The following is a 16,133-nucleotide window of genomic DNA, read 5'->3' as shown; positions in this document are numbered from 1 at the left end:
AATCTGCAGAATTCCCGTTCTTCGGTGCACGTGCGTCGGATCGCGACAAAGCGCACGAGACGAGAGGAAGGAGAGCGTGAGACCCGGACAGCCCACGAGCCCCACCAGCCCCACGGAATCCGCCGCCGCTGTGTCTTTAAATGAGGCCCCGTGGGAGGCTCGCAGAGCGTCCTTTGGTTCCCAAGGAAACGGAGGGGAGGGGGGGGCAGATTTTCCTTCTGTGACATAAAAGCAGGGCAAGTTTCCCCCGGCAGCGCGCGGAGCGGCTCCGGGTCCCGGACTTCGGCTTGGACGGCGCTGACCCGGGTGAGCACTGCGGGCCGGTCCTGTTCGGGCCGGTCCTGGCGGGAGGAGGGAGCGGGTAGCGAGGTCGGGAGGAGGGAGAGGAAAGTCGACACGCTCACGCCATCTTCCCCCGCGCGCCTGCCGCCGTGCAGGGCTCTCTCGCACGTGCGGCGGGGGGGTGGGCTTGGGGTACCGGGACCCCGACTTCGCCCAGTCTGTGGGGCAGTGACGCTCCGGGAAAAGGCTCCAGTTTGCGGCGATGAGACTCCGGCTTCGCGCAACGCGAGCGTCTCCGCCGGGGGGGTGTCGGCTCGGGGGGGCAGGTCCGTGTCGCTCAGGACGTCCGAGCCGGGCCGCCACGCAGAGCTCGGTCCCGGGGCCGCGGAGACCTGTAACCGGCCGGGGAAGAGGGAGATTGACTGACCAGCGTCGGTAAAGTTCGGTCTCCTGCCGGGGGCGCTCTAGGGCAGCACAGGCTAACTGGTGTCCTGTAGTTTACTGTACTGTAGAGTCACTGGGTTTATTGGTGTCCTATAGTAAATAGAATATAGTTACTCCTCTGTTCTTATGTCCTTATCTGCTACACCCAGTAAACTACAGGACACCAGTAAGCCCATTGTGACTCTATAGTACAGTAAACTACAGGACACCAGTAAGCCCAGTGATTCTACAAAACAGTACACTACAGGACACCAGTAAACCCAGTGACTCTACGATACCGTACACTACAGGACACCAGTACAGCCCAGTGAGATTCAGACACCCCCTGGAGACCCCAGACACCCCAGGAGCCCAGGCCCTGACAGTGCGCCCCCTCTTCCTCTCTCGGCAGCCCCAGCTCGAGCCCCACAGGGACAGAGATGGAGCCCGCAGATGCCCGTCTCTGCCCAGCGCCTGCCCTACGGCCCCTCCCTGCCCCTGCCCCCCCGGCAGCCTGGCGGGAGCCCGGCTCAGGCGAGCTCGGCCTCCAGGGCTGCGCAGACGAGGACCTGACCTGCCTGAGCTGGCTGCACCAGAGCACCGACCTCCTGCACGAGCTCCGGCTGGGGGAGACCCAGCCCCCCCAGAGCCCCCCCAGCCCCCCCGCCAAGCCCCCCTACTCCTTCAGCAGCCTGATCTTCATGGCCATCGAGGGCTCTCCCCACAAGCAGCTGCCCGTGAAGGAGATCTACCAGTGGATCCTGTCCTCCTTCCCCTACTACAGGCTGGCTCCCGCTGGCTGGAAGAACTCCGTCCGGCACAACCTGTCGCTCAGCAAGTGCTTCCTGCGTGTCGGCCGGGAGCAGGGCAGGGTGGGCAGAGTGTGTGTGTGTGTGTCTGTCTCAGTGTGTATGTGTGTCTGTCTGAGTGTGTGTGTGTGTGTGTGTGTGTGTCTCAGTGTGTCTCTCAGTGCATGTGTGTCTCAGTGTGTATGTGTGTCTGTCTCAGTGTGTCTCTGTGTCTGTCTCAGTGTGTCTCAGTGTGTATGTGTGTCTGTCTGAGTGTGTGTGTGTGTGTGTCTGTCTCAGTGTGTCTCTCAGTGCATGTGTGTCTTCAGTGTGTGTGTGCTCCACAGTGTGTGTCTCAGTGTGTGTGTGTGTGTGTCTCAGTGTGTATGTGTGTCTGTCTCAGTGTGTCTCAGTGTGTAAGTGTGTCTGTCTCAGTGTCTCAGTGCATGTGTGTCTTCAGTGTGTGTGTGCTCCACAGTGTGTGTCTCAGTGTGTGTGTGTGAGTGTGTCTGTCTCAGTATGTGTGTCTGTCTCAGTGTCTCAGTGCATGTGTGTCTTCAGTGTGTGTGTGCTCCACAGTGTGTGTCTCAGTGTGTGTGTGTGTGAGTGTGTCTGTCTCAGTGTGTGTGTGTCTGTCTCAGTATGTGTGTCTGTCTCAGTGTGTCTTCAGTGTGTGTGTGTTTCCCAGTATGTATGTTTAACAGTGTGTTTTTCTGAGTGGGACAGTGTATGTAATTCAGGGTGTGTGTTTCACTGTGTGTGTAATTCAGGGTGTGTGTTTCACAGCGTGTGTACTTCATCGTGTGTGTTATTCAGTGTGTGTGTAACTAAGTGTGTTTTTCAGAGTGTGGGAAAAGGCTCTCTCTGGTCTGTGGCACCTGAATACAGATCTGTGCTCCTGGAGGCCCTAAGAAAGACGAACAGCCTGAACACAGTTCACACCCTGCCAGGACTGTGAGTATCTGCCTGAACACTGTCTATACAACAATTAATGATATCGTAGTTTATTAACACAGCTATCAAGCTATTAATGTTCTGATTAATTCTGGTGCTGTTTGTGTGTACAGGTCAGAGGTCACTGTCTCAGGGGAAACTGTGGTTTGTGGTGCTGAACGTGTCGAGTACAATGGTGAGAGTCTGTCTGTTAATGTCCTGTAGTGTCAGTGTGTCTGTACTAACCCCTCTCTCTCTCAGTGCAGTGTTAATGTACTGGAGTGTCCAGTCAGTGTCTGTATTAACCTCTCTCTCTCAGTGCAGTGTTAATGTACTGGAGTGTCTGTTTTAATGCCTCTCTTACATGAAACGTGTTGTGAAACATTTGAACTTCAGTGTAATAAAAAGATTTGCAATAAGTAACGAATCTTTTTCATGCATAAGATTTTTAGCCTTGACGACACAGTGGTTAGCAACGCTGGGTTCAATTCCAGACCTGGTGGGCTGTGTGTGTGGAGTTTGCATGTTCTCCGTTGCTTGCCACGCGCGATAGGCTCCGGCCCCCCGGCGACGCTGAACTGGATGGAGATGAAGAGGAAGGAAAAAGGGTGGATTTTTAACCCGTCTCTCATTTTTCTCTCCCAGAGCCCCTGTCCCCCTCACTCCCCCTCTCCCCCGCTCCTGTCCTGCTGGGTGACCCCGGCCCCTGGGAGACGAGCCCCGTGCCCTCTGACCCCAGCGAGGACCACAACTACAGCATCTACCAGCTGGCGACCAGCCTGGCCGGGGGCGTGGCCCTGCAGCTGGAGGTGGGCGTGGAGGAGGAGCTGGTTGCCATGGAGGCGATGGAGCTGGGTGTGGCCGAGAAGGACCCCCTGGCGGACAGCGGGTATATAGAGTACCACGAGTACCTGGTTCTGCCAGGAGAGCCGGGCCTGGACCTGGAGACTGTGGAGATCCTGCAGCTGGACCAGGAGCTGCAGGAGGCGGCCGGGTCTCTGCTCAACCTGGCAGGGGGTGGGTACTCTCACTGAGGGACTGACTGACCGGGCAGTGGACATATTGACCCACACACTAACTCACTGACCAGTCAGTGGACACACTGACCCACACTGCCTGACTGCCCAGCCAGTGGACATACTGACTCACACTAACTCATTGACCAGTCAGTGGACACACTGACCCATTCTGCCTGACAGACAGGTCGGTGGACATACTGACCCACACTGCCTGACTGTCCAGCCAGAGGACACACTGACCCACACTGCCTGACTGTCCAGCCAGTGGACATACTGACACACACACTAACTCCCTGACCAGTCAGTGGACACACTGACCCATACTGCCTGAAACAGAGGCCAGAGGATATACTGATCAACACTGCCTGACTGTCCAGCCAGTGGATACTCTGACTCACACTGACTGGAACACTGCCTGACTGTCCAGCCAGTGGACATACTGACTCACACTGACTCACTGACCAGCCAGTGGACATACTGACTCACAGTGACTGGTACATGCCTGACTGACTGACCAGCGGGGACAATGACCCACACTGCTGGACTGACCAGCCAGTGTATGCACACACTGCCTGAGAGGCTGATGGACAGACACAGGGACTGACGGACTGACTGTTCGTGGCAGTCTCATGCTGGATATATAAAAAGCAATATCTCTTCCAGTCCTTCTGCTCGGGGCTCAGAACCACAGAGGACAGGGAATAACAGTTCAAGGGCTCCACCTAGTGGCCACACTGCCAAACAGCACTTTGAGTTCAAAATGGGAGGGCAGGATGTCACTATTTCACAAGACAATTGTGAAATTTCTGCACTGGTCTGTATTTGTACATTTACTATGGAGACCAGTGTCTCTAGATTTTGTTCCAAGCTGAGCAGCTGATTAAACCTGGAAGTATTACAACTGTGCTGTTAATTAATTAATTGGACCTGTGGGAGAGTGTGCAGAGTCTGATTCTTGCTGTAGACTCAAACCTCCCTCTCCTGTCCTGGGACCAACCAGCAGCACCTGACCAGTTGCTTGAACATTTGTGTCATTCTTCTAATGCAACCACATGTCCCTTCACTATCTACACTGACACACTGATCTCCTTCACTGTGTACTTCAGTATCTACACCGACACACTGATCTCCTTCACTGTGTACTTCAGTATCTACACTGACACACTGATCTCCCTCACTGTGTACTTCAGTATCTACACTGACACACTGATCTCCCTCACTGTGTACTTCAGTATCTACACTGACACACTGATCTCCTTCATTGTGTACTTCAGTATCTACACTGACACACTGATCTCCCTCACTGTGTACTTCAGTATCTACACTGACACACTGATCTCCTTCATTGTGTACTTCTGTATCTACACTGACACACTGATCTCCTTCATTGTGTACTTCAGTTTCTACACTGACACACCGACACCAGGAAAATCCAGGCAGGAGCACATCCTGTACACTGTGCTGGGGCGGAGATGGGACACTTGGGACCCCACAGGGTGACAGTGAGGGCTCCGGCCTGGTGAGAAGAAGAGACACTATGTCTGTGAATCAGGCTTTTATTGACGGAGAACGAGAGAGAGACAGACACAAGGAGAGGGCAGCTCAGCCAGCTCAGAGTGGGATTGCCGAGGAACAGAGTTTGACAATGAAGATGTCAGTTCAGGAACACGCCTGTTGGTCTTACTGACTAGCGTCCCGTTCCAGAGATCCTCAGGCGCGTTTTCTTGTCCTCTGAATCCCATATGACACACACTGCGCTGGGGGGTGACCTTTGACCTTTGCTAGGCTCTCCGGGAACAGTGTTCTGAGGCAGTAGGGAGATTTGGGGGTCCCTCAGAAAGGACGGTACGCCCCCACGGTGACATCGAAGAGCCGGGGGTTGGGCAAGCGCCCCTGTTTGTCCAGCAGGTAGTAGAGGGAGTGACCTTTGACCCGGAAGGGGATGTGCACGGGCGCTCCTGTGCGGTGCGCGACACAGGAGATGTGACGCAGGGGAACGGTGAGGCCACGCCCCCTGGCCACGCCGAGCAGGGAGTGCGTGAAGATGACCACTTCCTGTCCCCCCCGGCACAGAACCAGCCTTCGCACGGAGCGCCGGGAGAACAGCACCCCTCCAGCCAGGATCAGGCAGCCTGAGAGAGAGGAGACAGGCAGACCACCAGTCACTGCACACAGCCCAGGAACTGGACTGTCCACCCGCAGGCCTGTCCAGACCACCGGTCACTGCACACAGCCCAGGAACTGGACCATCCAACCGCAGGCCTGTCCAGACCACAGGTCACTGCACACAGCCCAGGAACTGGACCGTCCACCCGCAGGCCTGTCCAGACCACCGGTCACTGCACACAGCCCAGGAACTGGACCGTCCACCTGCAGGCCTGTCCAGACCACCAGTCACTGCACACAGCCCAGGAACTGGACCGTCCACCTGCAGGCCTGTCCAGACACTGTTACTGTACACAGGACAGGAACTATATAGTCCACCTGACCTGCAGGCCTGTCCAGACAATATCACTGCACACAGGACAGGAACTGGACTGTCCACCCGCAGGCCTGTCCAGACCACCGGTCACTGCACACAGCCCAGGAACTGGACCATCCAACCGCAGGCCTGTCCAGACCACAGGTCACTGCACACAGCCCAGGAACTGGACCGTCCACCCGCAGGCCTGTCCAGACCACCGGTCACTGCACACAGCCCAGGAACTGGACCGTCCACCTGCAGGCCTGTCCAGACCACCAGTCACTGCACACAGCCCAGGAACTGGACCGTCCACCTGCAGGCCTGTCCAGACACTGTTACTGTACACAGGACAGGAACTATATAGTCCACCTGACCTGCAGGCCTGTCCAGACAATATCACTGCACACAGGACAGGAACTGGACTGTCCACCTGCAGGCCTGTCCAGACAACGTTACTGCATACAGGACAGGAACTGGACCGTCCACCTGCAGGCCTGTCCAGACCACCGGTCATTGCACACAGGACAAGAACTGGACTGTCCACCTGCAGGCCTGTCCAGACACCGTTACTGCATACAGGACAGGAACTGGACCGTCCACCTGCAGGCCTGTCCAGACACTGTTACTGTACACAGGACAGGAACTGCATTGTCCACCTGACCTGCAGGGCTGCCCAGACAATATCACTGCACACAGTCCAGGAACTGGCCTGTCCAGACACTGTTACTGCACACAGGACAGGAACTGGACTGTCCACCTGCAGGCCTGTCCACGCTCTTACCCAGGGTCAGGCAGGATCCGGTGAAGCCGTACCGCCACTTGTCCGAGCCCAGGTTGAGCGACACGCCGCCGAGTTTGGGCAGGTTCCGCGCCTCCTCCCCCACGATCACGGCGTCGCGGAGCCCCGTGTCCCGCAGGCTGGTGAAGGCGAAGTGGGCCAGGTACGTCCAGAACACGAACTGGCCGGCGCAGAACAGGCCCATAAGGCGGAAAAAGCCGGTCCGCTCGTGCTCGAAAAGCAGCACGTCTTTGGGCACGTTAGTGGACACGATGCCCCGGGCGGGCTGGGCCAGCGAGCCGCCGCCACCCGTCCTGCTGAAGCGAGAAACGGTTCTTCGCTTCGCCCCGAAGGCCTGGTCCAGCCCGGACCTGAGCGCCAGCAGGCCGGAGACCCAGCCGGACCGAGCCGTGCCCGCACTGCACTGCCGTGTTACACCCGGGCCGAACCGACAGAGAGGTCCCAGCTCGAAACCCTGCAAGAGGCGGTACCGCCCGCACAGGCTGTGCAACACCAACCGAAAGCTCATTTTCGGGAAGCTCAACCTTGTGGGTTTTCATTCAGTCCACCTGCGGTTCGGTGTGGGAGGAGGTGACTGCGGGTCCAGAACTCGTCACGCTTGGACCACAGCTTCACAACCCGGAGCGGTTTGCCAAGGGCGCAGCCATTTCTCGCCCGACTACGGGTCCCGGCGAGGCTCAAAGCTCAGGCGCTCGAAACTGTATAAAGCGGAAGCGACTGGAGCATTCGAACTACGGGTCCCGGAGAGGCTCAAACCGCAAACACTCGAAGCTGTAAATGCAAGATCTTTGGATCCATTAGCTGTTAGCGAGTAGTCGAGCCCGACAGAACCAATGGCTCTGGATCAGGAGGTACTGGAGAAGCAGGCAGACTGGTCTCCCGCTGGCCCGCGGGCCGTCAGAGCCTCGCCTGGCTTCGAACCTGTGTCCTGCCCGTACACACACACACTTCAACAGCAAGAAGGAAGACGACAGCAGGCGCCAGACACCCAGTATCTGCTTTTATTGAACAGCACAAGACAAAAACTGGACAGGACAGCCAAGCCTGCAGGTCCGGCTCGCTCCCCCTCAGTAGGGCCGGTGACTTCACCCACTAGCCTAGCGGGTCCGAACGCACACTGTCGCACGCCTGCCCCCTCCCAGGCCCGACACAGGCGGGGGGACGCGCTGGGCACTCCGGGACCGGGACTGAGACTCTTCTCACCGCTGTGGGCCCGGCCCGGCCCAGTCCAGTCCCGTCCACTTGGCCTCGCTGTTGTCCAGTAGCGGTCGAATTCACCCCGAGTGGACAGACTCAACCGCAGCTCTGCACTGGACACGCAGGTGCACCAGGCCCAGGGGCTCTTCTCACAGACACGCGTCACTCCCCCTCGAACCCGGATCCTCCGCACACAGTCTGCCCCCCTCCCCCCACCCACTCGAACCCTGATCTTCTGTACACAGTCTGAGTGTGAAGAGTCTTCGCTCCTCATCGCTGTCAATCAGGGCAACACCTTGAAAAGTCTTGTGGTTTCAGCAGGAGTCAAGATCCCACTGTGTGTGTGTGTGTGCTGTGTGTGTGTGCTGTGGTCAGTGACGACGCAGTGAGGGTGTGTAACAGGGTGGGGGTACACAGTAACTAACCTCTTCATGACGCTACGACCCCCAGTTCAGTCAACCCCCCCAGAAGAAAAGAAGACTGTGTCTGGTGTTCAAATGCGTGCGAGTTTTGTGTTTGTGTGAGTGTGTGTGTGTGTAGAGGGTTGTTAGGTTCCAGCCACACCGACTCCTTCATCTGATGAGGTGAAAGGTCAGCCAGTAAATGATGATTGGCTGGAAGGCGGCAGTTGCCACGGTGATGTACATGCGGAGGCGGTTCCTGGAGTTGTGTCCGCCCATCCCGTCTGCTGAGACCGAGGAAAGGATCTTCATCCGCAGGGAGCGCACCTGAGGGGGACAAAGACTCAGGGAGCGCACCTAAGAGGAGACACACACCCCCCCGGCACTGACCCCCGTTACTCACGATGAAGTACATCAGTGCGCAGGAGGACCAGGCCAGAGCCACATAGTAGCCATCACTGCCAAAGAGCAGCCCACAGAGTACAGTGAGGATCATCCTGAGAGAGAGAGAGAGGGGGGGGTTCATACAGACACACTGAGAGAGAGAGGGGTTCATACAGACACTGAGAGAGAGAGGGGTTCATACAGACACTGAGAGAGAGAGGGGTTCATACAGACACACTGACTGGACACTCCAGTACATGAACACTGCACTGAGAGAGAGGGGTTCATACAGACACACTGAGAGAGAGAGGGGTTCATACAGACACACTGAGAGAGAGAGGGGTTCATACAGACACTGAGAGAGAGAGGGGTTCATACAGACACACTGACTGGACACTCCAGTACATTAACACTCACTGAGAGAGAGAGGGGTTCATACAGACACACTGACTGGACACTCCAGTACATTAACACTCACTGAGAGAGAGAGGGGTTCATACAGACACACTGACTGGACACTCCAGTACATTAACACTCACTGAGAGAGAGACGGGTTCATACAGACACTGACTGGACACTCCAGTACATTAACACTCACTGAGAGAGAGAGGGGTTCATACAGACACACTGACTGGACACTCCAGTACATTAACACTGCACTGAGATAGAGAGGGGTTCATACACACACTGACTGGACACTCCAGTACATTAACACTGCACTGAGAGAGAGAGAGGGGTTCATACAGAAACACTGACTGAGAGAGAGGGCTGCAGTCCAGACTCACCCCACATATTTGTAGCCGCAGTACGCCAGCAGGTCGAAGGTGGTGAGGTCGGAGTGCACGGTGACCAGGTACAGGCTGAGCAGCAGGGCCAGAACCTCGATGATGATCCAGACCAGCGCGGTGCTGGCACACAGACCCAGCACCTCCGGGGAGAACCTGCGGGACAGGGCCAGCAGGGAGTGACCCACAGGGTCCGATCAAGCCGGGACGGAGCCGGGGGGGGTGGGTTACCGGCGGCTGGACTCACCTCTGCTGGATGCCCAGGGCCATGCCCGCCAGCAGGATGTAGGTGATGAAGGCCATGGCTGCAGAGAGGGAGAGGAGAGAGAGTGTTCACTCACTGCATCCCTGCTGGGGGTCGGCCTGGCCTGAGAGACGTCATTTTACCCCATTTTACTCCAGAGACAAGACCAGACAGACATATGGACACAGAGACTGGGAGACTCACTCACTGGGGCTCCACAGACCAGGAGGGCAGACAGACAGGCAGAGAGACTGGGAGACTGGGAGACTCACTGGGGATGTAGAGGTCGGGGGCATTGACATCATGCCGGGGGGTCATGGGGGAGTCCCGGTGATACCTCACCTCCCAGTCCTGCAAAAATAAAATTAACTCAATTAATTTATTCATACTTTTAATCAGATCTTGAAAACTCCTATCCACAGTCCACCAGACCAGGCAAACAACACTGGAAATAAGATGATCACGAATAATGCAGGGAGCAAACCCTGGAAAACCTGGAGCGGATCAGACTGCTGCGCACTGGGAGTCTGACTGACAGCACTGTCACACCTGGAGCGGATCAGACTGCTGCACACTGGGAGTCTGACTGACAGCACTGTCACACCTGGAGCGGATCAGACTGCTGCACACTGGGAGTCTGACAGCACTGTCACACCTGGAGCGGATCAGACTGCTGCGCACTGGGAGTCTTACTGACAGCACTGTCACACCTGGAGCGGATCAGACTGCTGCACACTGGGAGTCTGACTGACAGCACTGTCACACCTGGAGCGGATCAGACTGCTGCACACTGGGAGTCTGACAGCACTGTCACACCTGGAGCGGATCAGACTGCTGCGCACTGGGAGTCTGACTGACAGCACTGTCACACCTGGAGCGGATCAGACTGCTGCACACTGGGAGTCTGACAGCACTGTCACACCTGGAGCGGATCAGACTGCTGCGCACTGGGAGTCACCTGGTGGGTGTAGGGGAACATCAGAAGCAGCAGTTTCTTCATCACATACTTCGTATCGACAGCGAAGAAATACTTCAGCTTGTTGATCGACATGAACCTGTGGATCTGGGGGGACGAAGAGGAGGGGAATTAAAGACAAATTAAACATCAACCTTGGACTCATCAGTAAAGACAACACTGTTGTCCCTCTCCTCTCCTGACAGTGAGCACAAGCCATCATGGCCACCCTGCTTGGTAGTTAGTAATTAATTCATCCCTGGCCCTGGATCACACACCATGACCCTGCCCTGCTGTAGACACCCCCCCCCGGCTCCACCCCAGAACAGACCCCCCCCCCCCCGGCTCCACCCCAGAACAGACACGCCCCTCCTGGCTCCACCCCAGAACAGACACACATCCCTGGCTCCACCCCAGAGCAGACACGCCCCTCCTGGCTCCACCCCAGAACAGACACGCCCCTCCTGGCTCCACCCCCAGAACAGACACGCCCCCCCGGCTCCACCCCAGAACAGACACGCCCCCTGGCTCCACCCCAGAACAGACACGCCCCCTCCTGGCTCCACCCCAGAGCAGACACGCCCCCCGGCTCCACCCCAGAGCAGACACGCCCCCTGGCTCCACCCCAGAGCAGACACGCCCCTCCCAGCCCCGCCCTGGAGCAGACACGCCCCTCCCAGTCCCGCCCTGGAGCAGACACGCCCCCTGGCCCCGCCCCGGAGCAGACACACCCCTCCCGGCCCCGCCCCGGAGCAGACACACCCCCTCACCTCCTTGTTCACGATGTCTTTCCCCTGCGCGGCGATCGAGGAGCCGTACATCACCGCGGCGCTGGCCACCGGCTCCGACAGCAGGCTGTTCACGTTGAAGCCGGCGCCCATGTCGTACCCGGGCCCGCTGTACACACCCCCACCCTGCGGGGGCGCCCCGGAGCTGGTGTCGTCAAACAGCTGGGCGTCGCCCATCCCCGGTGCCACCACCCGGCCCCGCAGCTTCGAACCTGCGACACGGAGCGGAGGGAGGAAAGAGAAACACATGAGAGAGAGAGAGAGAGATGCACACTGCCTCGCACACACAGACATGCAGAGCTACACACTGCCTCACACACACTCGCAGAGCTGCACACTGCCTCACACACACAGAGAGAGAGAGAGCTGCACACTGCCTCACACACACAGAGAGAGAGAGCTGCACACTGCCTCACACACACAGAGAGAGAGAGAGCTGCACACTGCCTCACACACACAGACACGCAGAGCTACACACTGCCTCACACACACAGAGAGAGAGCTACACACTGCCTCACACACACAGAGAGAGAGAGAGCTACACACTGCCTCGCACACACAGAGAGAGAGAGAGCTACACACTCCCTCACACACACAATCGCAGAGCTACACACTCCCTCACACACTGACACTCAGAGAGAGCTGCACACTGCCTCACACACAGACTGAGCTACATACACCCTTCCAGACACTCACACACTCTCACACAGAAACACACAGCTACATACTGTCTCACACACACAGAGCCACATACACCCTTACAGACCCACACACACTCTCACACAGAAACACACAGCTACACACTGTCTCACACACACAGAGCCACATACACCCTTACAGACACACACACACTCTCACACAGAAACACACAGCTACACAATGTCTCACACACACACAGAGCTACATACACCCTTACAGACACTCTCACACTACCTCACACACACAGAGCTACATACACCCTTACACTCACACACTCTCACACAGAAACACACAGACACGCACTCCTTCACTCATACTCGCAGAGCGACAGGAGGCGCTCGGCAAGAAACAGCGAGAGGCCATTAAACTTCATGCACTCACTCTGTCGGTATCCGTGGTGCGATTCCATATCCGGAGTCGGAATAATTAATATTTATATCACTTATCAAAGCTGCACCTCCGCCTGGCGCAACAGCATACGGTTCTGTACGATCAGAAAACTAGTTGCGACTAAACTCCGCTCTGTCTTTCACCTGCAGATAAAACCGGCTTGTGAAGGGTCTAAATCTGGAGAAAAGAAAGACTCATTTCTGTCGCAAACTTACGGCACCCCGACACCACAGCGGACATTCCGCCAAGCTGGACACTTCAGAGCGCCCGCCCTCTCCGAAAGCCCATTTGCCGACGACGTCTGCATACGTGCCAGCGTGGCGCACCAGCGAAAGCCTATTTGTTCACACAAGTGCCACTCAATATGTTCTGCGTGCTGATTGGCTGTCACGGCAGTCGTTTTTCCCCACGGAGCGCAGGCCCATGCCGCGTTACGGGGGCGGGATTACTGTCATGAAATTAGTCCATTGGATGAACTAGATGTCCCTCAAGAAGCTCTTCGCCCACGATTGGTTCGAAATTAGTCCCGTACCCGAAAATGTGTTTTCTAATTGGCTAAGAGCGAAAGCACGTCATTTCAGGGATGATCGCGATTGGATGTTTTACTTTTATTTTTTTATATACTGTATATATTTTGGAAACCACAGCGGTTCTCTGGGAAGTTTAGCGGGTTGGGTTGCGCGGCGGGATCCGGTCCAGACGTGTCTGGGTGAAGAAGCCAAGGTGTCGGCTTGAACAATACGGCCGCTCTTTCTGCACGAAGTAACCTCTTTTTAGTTTCTGGTTGTCTCCTCTGATTCACAGCTCACCGCCAGTTCTGAAATCTGATGGTTGGCGGTGAGTTTAAGGATTCTGAACACTTCTTTCAGGTCGCCTTGTAGTCTGCTCTGTTCAAGACTAAAGAGACTCAGTTCCTCCAGCCTGTCAGTGTGGGACACTCCCTCCAGACTAAAGAGACTCAGTTCCTCCAGCCTATCAGTGTGGGACACTCCCTCCAGACTAAAGAGACTCAGTTCCTCCAGCCTGTCAGTGTGGGACACTCCCTCCAGACTAAAGAGACTCAGTTCCTCCAGCCTGTCAGTGTGGGACACTCCCTCCAGACTAAAGAGACTCAGTTCCTCCAGCCTGTCAGTGTGGGACACTCCCTCCAGACTAAAGAGACTCAGTTCCTCCAGTCTGTCAGTGTGTGACACTCCCTCCAGACTTCATCTCTTGGTGGACTTTTAAATCTAATGACGTATGTCTCACAGTGGACCTGCAACTTTCAGTGATTCCCAGCCAGTCTTTAAGATGCCTGTTCTTACTTGGAAACGTCTTTTTGCTGTTTGAAAGGCGCAGTATCGCACGTCCACCACGAGGTGGAGACAAAACACCACTTGTCAATGTCGAGCGGCGCAGGGGTCCCCCTGGTGGTCAGAGCGGGGGGCTGCAAGAGACGGCCTCAGCTGAACTCTGCTGTGGGAAACCGGCGAACAGTCACTCGGGGGCTCTTTCAGAGAACACTTTGTGAAATAAAGGTTTCATAATGTCGTGGTGTTCTTCTGAGAATTAAAACTGGAAGGACTGTATGTTAGATCAGGGGTCTTGAACCTGGATCCCGGAGTGCTGTGTTGGAGTCACTCTTACTGAGCGAATGCCTAATGAATTGAAAGAGTAGATGGATTCCTGTGTTCCAGCAGTAGAGCCCCAGTCCTTCAGGGCTTACAGGCACAGGGTCAGGGTCAGAAATTATCTCTAAATCGCCTGATCTAACAAATCACCTTCATTGGTGATGAGATAACTGTCAGCCAGGGGCAGGCAAGAGGTCAGTCCAGGCAAGAGGTCAGTCCAGACAGGGGTCAGTCCAGACAGGTATCAGTCCAGACAGGGGTCAGTCCAGACAGGTGTCAGTCCAGACAGGTATCAGTCCAGACAGGTGTCAGTCCGGGCAGGAGTCAGTCCAGACAGGGGTCACTCCAGACAGGGGTCAGTCCAGGCAGGGGTCAGTCCAGACAGGTATCAGTCCAGACAGGTGTCAGTCCGGGCAGGTGTCAGTCCAGACAGGGGTCAGTCCAGTCAGGTGTCAGTCCAGACAGGTATCAGTCCAGACAGGTGTCAGTCCAGGTAGGGGTCAGTCCAGACAGGTATCAGTCCAGACAGGGGTCAGTCCAGACAGGTATCAGTCCAGACAGGTGTCAGTCCGGGCAGGTGTGAGTCCAGACAGGGGTCAGTCCAGACAGGTGTCAGTCCAGACAGGTGTCAGTCCAGGCAGGGGTCAGTCCAGACAGGGGTCAGTCCAGGCAGGGGTCAGTCCAGACAGGGGTCAGTCCAGGCAGGGGTCAGCAGCCTTGGCCGTTGCTCGCTCGGTCACGTGGTGCTGTAAGGAAGCAGCCTGGTGCCAGAGTCCAGAGCTGCGCCCTCGGTTTCGCTCTGACTGGCAGAGGACTCTGCACAGCGGCACTCCCTGCCCACACGCTGTCCCAGTCCACACCCTGGCGAGATAAGATAGCGGGCTGAGCCAGAGCCGGGCAGCGCCCCCTCTCCGCGTGCGAGCAAGCACTCAGACCTACACAACGCCGGGCACCACGCGGAGCACGCCCCAACACACCACGCAGGGCCTGACACAGCCCTGGGGGAACAACACAGCCTGTCTGTCAGACGGGGATGGTGCCCAGAGCGCTGCAGCAGAGGGATGAGCAGGGAGGGCCGATCGCCAGCCTGCGCGTGGAGGGACAGCAAACTCAAACGCAGCTGCAAGTCAGGGGCGAAAACACGGCACATCCTTCAATCTTCAGAGACGGTCTGCGCAGCACAGCATGGTGACAGCTGGCTGCGCAGATGGACGTGATGAGAGAACAGCTGGCTGCGCAGGTGGACATAGTGAGAGAACAGCTGGCTGTGCAGGTGGACATAGTGAGAGAACAGCTGGCTGCGCAGGTGGACACAGGGAGAGAACAGCTGGCTGCGCAGGTGGACATAGTGAGAGAACAGCTGGCTGTGCAGGTGGACATAGTGAGAGAACAGCTGGCTGCGCAGGTGGACACAGGGAGAGAACAGCTGGCTGCGCAGGTGGACATAGTGAGAGAACAGCTGGCTGTGCAGGTGGACATAGTGAGAGAACAGCTGGCTGCGCAGGTGGACGTAGTGAGAGAACAGCTGGCTGCTGAAGACCAGACTCTGGAATCCTACAGGAACCAGAGTACTGAGAGAGAGACAGGTACAGCACTGAGAGAGAGACAGGTACAGCACTGAGAGAGAGAGACAGTTACAGCACTGAAAGAGAGACAGGTACAGCACTGAGAGAGAGACAGGTAAAAGCACTGAGTGAGAGAGACAAGTACAGCACTGAGAGAAAGACAGGTACAGCACTGAAAGAGAAAGAGAGGGGGGTACACCACTGAGAGAGAGAGACAGGTACAGCACTGAAAGAGAAAGAGAGGGGGGTACACCACTGAGAGAGACAGAGAAAGACAGTGCTCATATGCAGGGCACTCTGTCAGTGTCTTTTGAACTTTTAAGGAAGTTGGCAAGCCCAGGGTTTATGGTGAGCCTGTCCAAAGATCGCTGAGCTGAGTAGCTGGGAGACCGTTCTCCTGAGTCTAA

General features: G+C 56.5%; 3 protein-coding genes across 3 annotated transcripts; 1 reads left to right on the top strand and 2 right to left on the bottom strand.

Moving 5' to 3' along the window:
* The first annotated feature begins 191 nt into the window (after positions 1-191).
* Positions 192-4,748, top strand: LOC102697524 (forkhead box protein N2). The gene is made up of 5 exons (XM_006642773.3): positions 192-306; positions 1,118-1,577; positions 2,338-2,447; positions 2,561-2,622; positions 3,072-4,748. Exons 2-5 carry the CDS (start codon positions 1,146-1,148, stop codon positions 3,458-3,460), a joined length of 993 nt encoding a protein of 330 aa, XP_006642836.1. The 5' UTR covers positions 192-306; positions 1,118-1,145; the 3' UTR covers positions 3,461-4,748.
* A 237-nt stretch (positions 4,749-4,985) lies between these two features.
* Positions 4,986-7,400, bottom strand: tmem223 (transmembrane protein 223). The gene is made up of 2 exons (XM_069180232.1): positions 6,691-7,400; positions 4,986-5,577 (listed from the first exon to the last, which is right to left on the bottom strand). Exons 1-2 carry the CDS (start codon positions 7,214-7,216, stop codon positions 5,279-5,281), a joined length of 825 nt encoding a protein of 274 aa, XP_069036333.1. The 5' UTR covers positions 7,217-7,400; the 3' UTR covers positions 4,986-5,278.
* Positions 7,401-7,693: 293 nt separating this feature from the next.
* yif1a (Yip1 interacting factor homolog A (S. cerevisiae)) lies at positions 7,694-12,832 on the bottom strand. The gene is made up of 8 exons (XM_069180231.1): positions 12,543-12,832; positions 11,445-11,674; positions 10,678-10,782; positions 9,992-10,070; positions 9,723-9,780; positions 9,476-9,631; positions 8,710-8,803; positions 7,694-8,633 (listed from the first exon to the last, which is right to left on the bottom strand). The coding sequence occupies exons 1-8, from the start codon at positions 12,568-12,570 to the stop codon at positions 8,478-8,480; spliced, it is 906 nt and encodes a 301-aa protein (XP_069036332.1). The 5' UTR covers positions 12,571-12,832; the 3' UTR covers positions 7,694-8,477.
* Positions 12,833-16,133: the final 3,301 nt, after the last annotated feature.

This window comes from Lepisosteus oculatus, chromosome 18 (genome assembly GCF_040954835.1).
Source record: "Lepisosteus oculatus isolate fLepOcu1 chromosome 18, fLepOcu1.hap2, whole genome shotgun sequence".
In the NCBI taxonomy this organism is placed as follows: domain Eukaryota; kingdom Metazoa; phylum Chordata; class Actinopteri; order Semionotiformes; family Lepisosteidae; genus Lepisosteus; species Lepisosteus oculatus.
This window is presented reverse-complemented; position numbering and strand designations above follow the sequence as displayed.

Coding starts and splice junctions, on each gene's coding strand:
- LOC102697524 (XM_006642773.3), top strand. CDS start 1,146: ATGGAGCCCGCAGATGCCCGTCTCTGCCCAGCGCCTGCCCTACGGCCC. Junction 1,578..2,337: donor TCGGCCGGGAGCAGGGCAGG/GTGGGCAGAGTG, acceptor TGTGTTTTTCAG/AGTGTGGGAAAAGGCTCTCT. Junction 2,623..3,071: donor TGAACGTGTCGAGTACAATG/GTGAGAGTCTGT, acceptor TTTCTCTCCCAG/AGCCCCTGTCCCCCTCACTC.
- tmem223 (XM_069180232.1), bottom strand. CDS start 7,216: ATGAGCTTTCGGTTGGTGTTGCACAGCCTGTGCGGGCGGTACCGCCTC. Junction 5,578..6,690: donor CGGATCCTGCCTGACCCTGG/GTAAGAGCGTGG, acceptor CCTCTCTCTCAG/GCTGCCTGATCCTGGCTGGA.
- yif1a (XM_069180231.1), bottom strand. CDS start 12,570: ATGGAATCGCACCACGGATACCGACAGA. Junction 10,783..11,444: donor AAGACATCGTGAACAAGGAG/GTGAGGGGGTGT, acceptor TCGTCCCCCCAG/ATCCACAGGTTCATGTCGAT. Junction 10,071..10,677: donor TGTTCCCCTACACCCACCAG/GTGACTCCCAGT, acceptor TTATTTTTGCAG/GACTGGGAGGTGAGGTATCA.